At 39.4% G+C, this 10,052-nt stretch overlaps 1 protein-coding gene across 1 annotated transcript in view; it reads left to right on the top strand.

Moving 5' to 3' along the window:
• CNTNAP2 (contactin associated protein 2) overlaps positions 1-10,052 on the top strand; it is a 7,772,136-nt gene that overhangs the window by 6,765,579 nt on the left and 996,505 nt on the right. Inside the window, exon 16 of the mRNA XM_044064985.1 lies at positions 6,858-7,076. Coding sequence (XP_043920920.1) covers positions 6,858-7,076 — 219 coding nt within the window. The remainder of the gene's footprint in view (positions 1-6,857; positions 7,077-10,052) is intronic.

The following is a 10,052-nucleotide window of genomic DNA, read 5'->3' as shown; positions in this document are numbered from 1 at the left end:
GAGTACTAATGAAGAACTTTGCTTGATATAGATGGGTAGTCTGTTCCAGAGTATGGGAAGTCTCTGGGACAAGAATCTATCCCTCCAGCTTGTCCTGTTTATTGTGGTGACAAGGTTTAGGTCCCTAGAGCGTGTAGCTCAGAGGGATTGGGATTTCTTTAGGTGTAGCATGTCCAACAGCTCTGGGTTTGACATAGCTTTATATGTTAGGCAGAGATCACCTCAGAGTAGGCGATATGCTACGGAGTAAAACTGGTGTTTTTTCAGACGGTCAGTGTAGGGCATCTGTTTGAGACCAGTAATCCTCTTTGTGAGGTACTTCTGTGGCCTTTCCAGCTGCTGCAGATGTCTTGTGAGGTACATTCCAAAAGGGGTGTTGTACTCTATAATGGGTCTAATGAGTGTCGAGTAGAGGGAACAATAACCTCTTTTTCCTGAATGAGAACCCTTTTATGATGATGTGTGCCACGTAGAAGGACTTCCTGAGTGGTCTCTTATCACACATTCTGTGTTAAGTAGATTGCTGCCTATGTGGTAGTTCGTGGGTACAGAGTTTTTACCAAAGGAGATGACACTGCACTTTTTGACATTGAGCTTGAGGCCATGGCTCTGACACCAGGCAACTGCCTCAGCGAGGCCCTTCTGTAGGATGTCCACATCATTTGGGGACTTGACTATGGTTCCTAGTTTGCAGTCATCTGTGAACTTCATTAGCCAGAGGCTTTCTGTGTTAGCCTGTACTTCAGAGAAGTAGATGCCAAACAAGAGAGGTCCCAGGACTGAACCCTGCGGTACTCCACTTCTCACTGGTTTGAGGTCAGATTTGGAGTCTGTAACTTTTACAGTGTGGGTTCTGTCAGTGAGCCAGTTGGCAACCCATCTTGTGACATAGGGATTTATGCCTAGTTTAGTGAGTTTAGCTATAATTCCAGAATGGGGGATGGTGTCGAAAGCCTTGGCAAGGTCAAGGTAGGCTGTGTGAACCACCTTACCCTCATCTACGGCTTTGGTGACTGCCTCAAAGAAGTCGATCAGGTTCAAGAGGCATGATCTGCCTTTCACAAACACGAACTGGGTGGGATCCAAAGTTTGGAGGTTACCAATGTCTTTGTTTATGAGTTCCATGATGATAAGTTCCATGACCTTGCAGACCAGGCTCGTCAGGCTAATAGGGCGATAGTTCCCAGGATCAATGGTGGCTCCCCCTTTGTGGAGTGGGATAACTGTTGCTGTGCACCATTCAGTGGGCACAAAGCCTGATGTGAGGCTATTATTGAACATGGTGCTGAGGTGGGGAGCCAGTTTGTTCTGACTTTCGTGTAAAATGCAGCCTGGGATGTTGTCCGGCCCCATGGATGCTGTGTTTTTGGCTTTAGAGAGTGCAGCTTTGACCTGCGTAGTTGTGATTACAGGGACTCTGCATTCTTCCTATATACATATGGACCCTTTAGGGGTTGGGGGGGTAAAGTTAGCAGACCAGGCTCATCAGGCTAATGGGGCGGTAGTTCCAGGGGTCTGTGGTGGATCCCCCTTTGTGGAGTGGAATAACCATTGCTGTGTGCCATTCAGTGGGCACAAAGCCTGAGGTGAGGCTATGATTGAACATGGTACTTAGGTTGGGTGCCAGTTCATGTAGAACACAGCCTGGGATGTTGTCAGGTCCCATAGATGCTGTGTTCTTGACTTTGGAATTAGTGATGATTTTTTTCGTAGCTAGCTTTGGAGGATCTTATAAGGGATCTCCGCTTCTTACTGAGGTTGACCTGGGAGCTCCTCCACTCATGGGATTTTACTCTCTTTTGCAACAGTTTCTTCCTTCTGTTGTAGAGTTTGTTTATGGCAGGGGACCACCAGATTGGCTTCCTTTTTTGTGAGGATAGCGTCTTGGTTCTGTTTGGGATAGTACGATCCATGCATTCGTGTAAGTGCTTATAGAGTGCATTTGTGTAGGATTCAACAGTTGTAACTGTATTGTCCATCTGCATGGGTGTCATGAAGTTCACCACTTCTGTCTTAAGAAGCATGAAGTTCGCTTTGGAGAAATTTTTTTACAGTGGTTTCCTTAATAGGGGGTGGGGGCAGGATGTGGATATCAAGGGTGATTAGCTTAAAATGAATTAAATTAAAATGAAGAACCACTGGAACACACACACTGCTAGTCTAGAACAAGAACACTTTATTGAAAAGCAAGTAAAAACACTTTCGCCTTCAGGCTTCTTCAGCCTTAGTACAAAAATATTGTATCAACAGAACTCCTTTATATAGTGATGTCATAATTAATTACACATGCTTTTGATGTTCAACAAGCAAAGATTTTAAGGAGACAGTACTATTCAAGGCTGGCAGTATATGTGCAGTTAGGAGTAAAATCCAGTAAAATTAATTTAATTCAGTCTGATGTACAATATTTCCACCACAAGCTGAACTATTAGTAACACCTAAAATTAAAAAAAATTAAAAACATGACCAGTGCTGCTTGTGGATGTAATGGAATCTGTGTGGGAAACCTAAGGCATTACAGCAGGTTATTGGTGCTGCAGTAGCATTGTTGCCTCACAATAAGACATCCTGTTCAATTCTCAGCTAGATCTGATATGTCTTCTGTGTGGAGACATGCGTGAATGGGCGTACCTTCATTGAAGGTTGTGCGTCAGGGCTGGCAACTCGGCACGTAAAAATCTACTGCCCAATCATTAGCGGACCAGAGTTCTGCTGTGGCGACCCCTAACTGGGAAGCAGAAAGACACAACAACAACACAGGAAAAGGGCAAAGCCATGTTTTTATTATGGCCCAGGTTTGGAGATTACATTTTCCTGCTGTAATGAAAAGAGACATGTATGGCCTTCTTATCCACAAAGGCTGTGTGGAAAACAAAGATCTCAGGAAGTAGAAAGCGGGGTAAATACAGCAAGATTTATGGTTTATTATCCTATACTGGTAGATGGTAAACAGGCCATTGCCAGGAGGTACATGGTCTCAGACTTAGCCATAGCCATGCCCATAGAGGTTAGACCAAAGCAATACTTGTCTGGTCAGTCTACTCATGTTAGGGTCTTGGGAAGAGCACCTTTTCAGATAGCTTTTCACAGAGTTTGTCTGGATTGGGAAGGGAGAAAGTAAATGGTTGTGTTTGAGGCTATTCCTCCAGACATTCTAATACTGGACATTTGTGATAATTCAGTACTTTATGTGCATGTTGTTGCATACAGCCAGGCATAATGGCAAGTATGTGGGGAAGGAAACAGGGGAGACCCAGACAGGGCCAACATCTCTGGTAGTGGTGAGGTGGTTAAATCAGATTGGGTCAGTACCAGTGAACCAGATCCTGAACTACAGCAGGAGAAAGGCACTGGACTACCCTTAGAAGGGAAAATGTAAGTGGTAGCAGTCAGGCAGAATTGAAGGCATACCTGGCACCAGGTACCAGTCTTTCATTGACTGGGGAGCTGAGGAGCATACCATGGCAACAGGCTTTGCTCTCAGACCATACTTTGTAAATCTTTAGGGAGGTAGGCAAATTGGATCTACATACTCAAGGGTAGATGAGTTCCATAAACTGCATTGTTGTACAAGGAATCACCACTGAAGGAGGATTAGTGAGAGAAGCAATCCAGCTGTTGGTATACACAGCCTACTATCAAGCATTTCTTTCCATAGCCAATAATTTTACTTTTGCAGGCAATATGGGCATAAATCATATTGAAAATAGCTTATGCAGATTTTTTATTGGACAGGGACTGCAAAGGGTGTGGCAGAGCATTGCAGAGCCTCTAAGAAATGCCACAAGGCATGCATCAGACCTATGTGTTCCGTGGAGTGGATTCCAGCACCACAGTCCCTGTCTCTCAAATTCCAAGGTGGCACACTGGTTAGCATTGGTGATTTTCTTATCAGTATTAGTCATCTATCACATATTGTTGACAATGTAAATTTATCCCTTCATGAGAGTGGGTAGTTTGTAATAGTACAGATTTGGATGTTTTATGTTGAATGGTCTCACTTGCAGTGCGCAATTAATGTATTGTATTCAACAAATTGTCACGACCCTGTTGTAATGAAAATATATATATATTTTTACTAATGTACTACTTTAGCTTGCATAATTGTTATACTCAGTATTTATGTACTGCATGTTTTGTGTGTGTGTGTGTGTGTGTGTGTGTGTGTGTGTGTGTGTGTGTGTGTGTGTGTGTGTGTGTGTGTGTGTGTGTGTGTGTGTGTGTGTGTGTTGTGTGTATGTGTGTGCATTTCGTTTTCACAGCCAGGCAGACACTGAAATTGGTTACACAGATTAACTAACGTAAAAAAAAAAATAAATAAATAAATAAATGCATAAGAATTCATGTTAGGGTGAAATCACAACCAAGGTGTCAGATGTGTTTGTGAGCCTTGTGAAAAACAACATATGTTTTATTCCCCACTGTAAAAAAAGAAGCTCTTTTACAGACACCTGTGGATTACACACAGTGCTGCTGATTAGTTTTTGCCATGATCTTGAGGGGTACACCATCCTATCAAAAGTGAAGATTCATAAACCAAGTTTCCTGCCTAGATATCCCGAAACTGAGCATGCAGACTATTACAATATCTTCAGCACTCATTTTCAAACAGTGGAATATAATGCCCTTTGCATTACAAAACTGCATTTCTGCCATTATTTTCAAACCAATTTCATGAATTGCTGTTGGAGAAAAGACCTGCTTTTGTAAAAGGGCTACTTAAATATCAGCTACCCCCACCCTTGCAGACCTGCATGGTATTATTTCATATATATTATTTTATCTGTTTCTGCTATGAAATGCCACTTCTCCATGTAATAGTGTTCATTGATGTAATACTATCACACTACTTTCATACTTTAACTAATCAGTTTTTAGAGTTGTTTATATACCTGAAGCCACCCCCCCCTATGGGATACTCCCAAAGAGGCCCTTTGACTCTTTGCACTTACCCAATAAACATGATGCAATGGATAAAAGGTACAAGTAGCTACGCCATTTTCTGTCTCTGGAGTTTCTTCCTGATAACTGTAGTTGGCAGTGTTATTGCAGCCTACTTTACTCTATTTAACTTACTTATCTAAAATAATTGACACTCCACAAATAACCCAGACCAATAGATTTTAAGGGGTTAGACTTTTTCCATCTCACAATTTTCAGATATGGACCTAATGGATGAAATTAAGTGCACATCTCATATACAGAAAAAATGACCTACATTTACTTCTAAAGAACAGTCTAAGACTTTGTCAGTGTGTGAAAAAAAACATTAAACCAGCACATATAATGGAGATTGCACTATTATTTCTTACAGAAACTGAAAATATTTTGAGTAAACCATGGAGCTGTATTGACACCATGTGGCAGAACTAATACATAGCAACTATACATGATGGTACACATCAGAAGGCAGAAACACTGAACAGAAGCTTTTACAGAGGAATTCAGGCATGCCATTCCCTTACAATACTGCATACATGTAAACAACAGCTGCTTTTCAAAGAAGGCAATCTAGCTTTGTCCAAGCAGTTAATCTATTTTAATATATGTATTGTAATACAGTGTTTCTACAAACCCTTCAACAGAATTAGACTGTGTGTGCGCGCGCGCATGTGTGTGTGTGTGTGTGTGTGTGTGTGTGTGTGTGTGTGTGTGTGTGTGTGTGTGTGTGTGTATGTGTGTGCGTGCGCACGTGTGTGTGTGTGTGTGTGTGTGTGTGTGTGTGTGTGTGTGTGTGTGTGTGTGTGTGCGCGCATGCACGAGTGAGTGAGTTTATGGGATTTAAGTTTAATACTTTAGCTGAAGTAATTATAAGACTGTTAGAAAAGTATGGAAAAATATTTTCTAGATAATTTACTTGATTTGGTAAGCAACAAACTTTTTCTATAAATTGGACTGTTTATTTTTAACAAGTTCAGTTTAATGTGCAGTTATTTACAATCAGTTACCAGGTTGTAGTCCACAGTAAGTACACAACTGTGAATTTAGGAGAAGCTAGACATTTGAAAGATTACTGCAGACATCCAATGTTGCCACTGCAATGACTCTATCAAGCTGTCGTGGAGTTCTGTTTTCTGGAACACTGGCACACTGTGGTATTCATTCCATGTCAAGCAATTGTGAACCAAGAAGTTTGTTTCTCCAATCACTGTAAGCACACCAGATCAAATATAGTTTCCTATTCTATACTTTGGAAGGTTTATGATTTCACAGAAAAGCAATACCTTGAATTTTCCCAGCCACTCAGCCTACCTGACAGGAAGCTTTGTACTATTAAGCTTTCCTTATACTGTTTTCTGCATCTTGCCATAAACATATTATGCTACTTTGGTTCTTTAAGTTGTATAGATGGCAAAGAGTTATCATTTTGCTCATTTGCTCTTTTAATTTCTCCAAGTCTTTTGGGTTTCTAATACCATGACGGGAATAGACGCCATTCCTAAGTCAAAGTACGATTAAAGTTCATGAAGTTAGTATTGTTACAGTCTTTGATGTCAGCCAGAAGTGTTGTTTGCAGCACCCACAATATGCTCAGTAATGAATCCTTTTGCAGTTCGTATGGAGTTACATATATTGTAACAGTCTTGCCACATTATTATGCCTTTCAGTATACAGTCCTTCGGCCATTAGTATATCACAACCAGCAACAAGATGTGTGACTGTTTCCACTTCTGTGTTACAAAACCTACATTTGCTCATTAAGGCTACATTGATTTTCTTGTAATCTACAGATGTCTTGCTGCGATGCAAAAACATTAAGCTATATTCTGTCACTGTTTGTGACAGCATGCAGGGTATTTTATGGTAACTTCTCATCATATGTCTGATTATTTCTACCCATAATTTTTACTTCACAGCTCCTATGGAAGTATCTTTTTCCTTTGATGTTGGAAATGGACCAGTGGAACTTGTTGTGAGGTCAGCAGCCCTACTAAATGATGACCAGTGGCACCGTGTTAGAGCTGAGAGGAATGTGAAAGAAGCTAGCCTGCAAGTAGACCTTCTGCGTCCACAAGTCAAGAAAGCTCCATCACAGGGACACACTAGACTGGAACTCTACAGTCAGCTATATGTTGGTAAGGAAAACTTTATAAGAATTTGCCTTCACAGCCAAAAAAGTTCATATACATTCCCAAGTCATCATTTCAGAAAGGTTAGAAACAGATTAAACTGCTTGTTTTATTAATGCCATTATATCTTTTAGAATAATTCAATCAGAGAAAATGTTTCCAGAAATAAATAGATATAAAAAAATGTACAATGTATTCAATTTCTACCTGAAGTTTTATCAGCTGAGCCACAAAATCAAGATGTATTTATTGTTTTAACAATAAGACATGACAGACATATGTTATTGTATAATGCCATGTTTCTTGAGGTAGATAAATCTGTGAGGTGAATTCAGGTGTTTGCTCTCGCAGAGGGGATACCATCAAACAGTCATACACAGCCGTAGCCTAGAGTGTCAGACTGATGTTATACTGTGGTCTGTTTCTAATAATAACTATTATGCATTAAACATAAAATCTAAACATCTTCAACTTATTTACCAGTATAGTAAGAAATTAAAACTTAGAAACAGCTGCATGGTGTTTATGACTTGGTAGATGAATGAAACTTCTTTCTGAGTGCAGCCTTACCAAATGGATGAGCTTGTCAAGTTAAATAAGAGCTTGGTTGGAATCAGCTTCAAAAGAAAACTACACAATACAGTGCTTACCCTGACAATACATACTAGCTCTGGTTAATCATTTATTAACCATGACACCACACTTCCATTTACTATGCTAACAACTCCTTGTGTGATTGTAATGTTTAGCAACAACAAATCCTTGCTTCAGCAGCATACATTTTAAACAGTTCATACCTGAAACTTTCACTGTGAAGCATTCCAGAGTCTTTTATTTACCATGTCAAGCTTTCATTGTACCATTACAACCAAGAATATCTAGTTAGGCTACCAGATCTTCAGGGAAACCAATGTGCATTATTTTTCTTTACATGTAAAAGGTTTCACCATATTCTAAGAAAATCTTGTAACTGAGTAGATAGGAACTTTTCATAAATAAAATGTCTGGATAGGTCAATAATGAGAAAATCTGAACAATGCCCATAGGTAAATATTAGGCTAGCTGCCCTTGTGTTGTGTACCATTTGAAACCTAGCCAATTTCCCTTAGTGAAAATCAAACCCTATACCTCCTGTCTGTTTAGTAAATGCTTTAACCATTATGCCAACCCCCAAACCTTTGTCTCTGTTGTATGACTAGTTACACATAAAATGTCTTCAGTGTGTTTGTTTTTCACAGTAGTACAGGCTTCTACAGGTGCATAAGATGTATCTAGTAGCAAGCATGCTCAAGGAATCTTCTAACCTCTTTCTAGGTTCACGAACTGGTCCATTCTCTGTGTATTTTACTCTGATAAAATGATATGTCCTTCAAAGATGAACCATGACTAATGCCCACATCATAAGGTACAAGTCCTTAATCAATTTTCAGTTTTGAATGAAATCCATTTAGGGCCATAACTGTGGTGTCTCACATAAACTTTATATCTAGGCACTAACCTTTCAAACTTATTTAATGAAGGCTTTTTTTCTTAGCCCACTGATTTCCTTTTAAATCTGACAGTAGTAAATCAAATTTGGAGCACAGCCTTCTTGACATAAGCATTTCTGGTGAGAGATAAACCTGCTGTCATCTGAAGATAAATTCTGTAATTAAACAGGATCGACAGACTTGTTCCATAGCCTTGACTTTCAGTTTTCTCCTCCTCTTCCTTTAAGGAGCATAAAGCCCTGTCTGGTAGACTAATTCATAGCATAAGTGTCCATTTACTTTGAAAGAGAGTCTATCAAAATGAAAACCATTCTTCCAAGGAAAAGGCCAGCGCAATCCACATGTGGTCTACATTGCATTGTTTCTTCTTTTTCCAGGTCTTGAGTCATAGCAGGAGCCCGTACATATGATCTGTCTAAACTTTCCATTCTGGATATTCTAGGGTCAAATTAATGAGCGTTTTCAGTATTACAGGATGACCTTCCAGGAAAATTATGACTCAGACCCCCCTCCTTAATGAACCACAATCCCTGCCACTTGATGCTAATTTTTGGAATCATACAGCATAAAGCTTGATTTAATTACTTCCGGCTATTTTTTTTAAAATATACTCTTGAACTTGTGACAGAGTTAGAAGTCTGGTAGTCCCATATTTAATGTATTAATTTCCACTGGTACACTGTCCATAGCACCTAATTCTAATACTTGATCTGATATGTCCAAATCTGCACACTTTTCTGAAATAGGTTACCTCTATTTAATGCATCAGAATGATCAGCATAATTTTCTTTGTAGCAAAATCTAGGTTTTATATATTCAAAAACATGAATATTAAATATGATTCATTTTAATAAACCCTTGTTTTCTTTAAACATAGTATCATATTTCTTAACCGCCTTTTGTAACACCTCACTTTCAGAATGCGTGGGATAAATTTCCTTCAGTCAAAATAAAATTTAATTACCCAGTTTCTGCTGAATCAGCTGGACCATTATTTTTAACTATTCTCAAATGCAGTGTTTCCTTTTTTCTCTTATACTGCATTTTTCACATCAGCAATGCACACAACTTGCAAGTGCAGTCTTGTATATGCTTTCAGTTTTCAACAAAAGATCAGTATGAAACAAAAATTGTATATAAGTTTAATTTTTCAACATAAGATTAATAGGTTACAAAACTGTGTTTGCATTTATTTATTTGCCATTGAACACAGGTTCATACGTACTTAGACTATTGATCTGAGATATGAAAAAGCCTAGCCTTAGTTTCCATTGGTTGTTTCCAGCCCTTTTATTTTGCATAAAAATAAGCCAGACATGGGCCAATCATTTGTATGTTGGGATATATATTTCTTTTTTCCCTTCCAATTCTCATGACCGGTGATTCCCTCCTTGCTACTGGCCGAGTCATTCCTTGAGGGGCAAGATCCATATGATCCATTCATTCTCCTGGAGCAAGGAATAGTAGGGGCAGTGTCATCATTAGCTGCTAA

This window comes from Protopterus annectens, chromosome 3.part0, assembly GCF_019279795.1.
Source record: "Protopterus annectens isolate FY-2018-M chromosome 3.part0, PAN1.0, whole genome shotgun sequence".
NCBI lineage: Eukaryota > Metazoa > Chordata > Ceratodontiformes > Protopteridae > Protopterus > Protopterus annectens.
The sequence above is the reverse complement of the archived record's forward strand: the minus strand, read 5'-3'. Positions and strand labels throughout refer to the sequence as shown.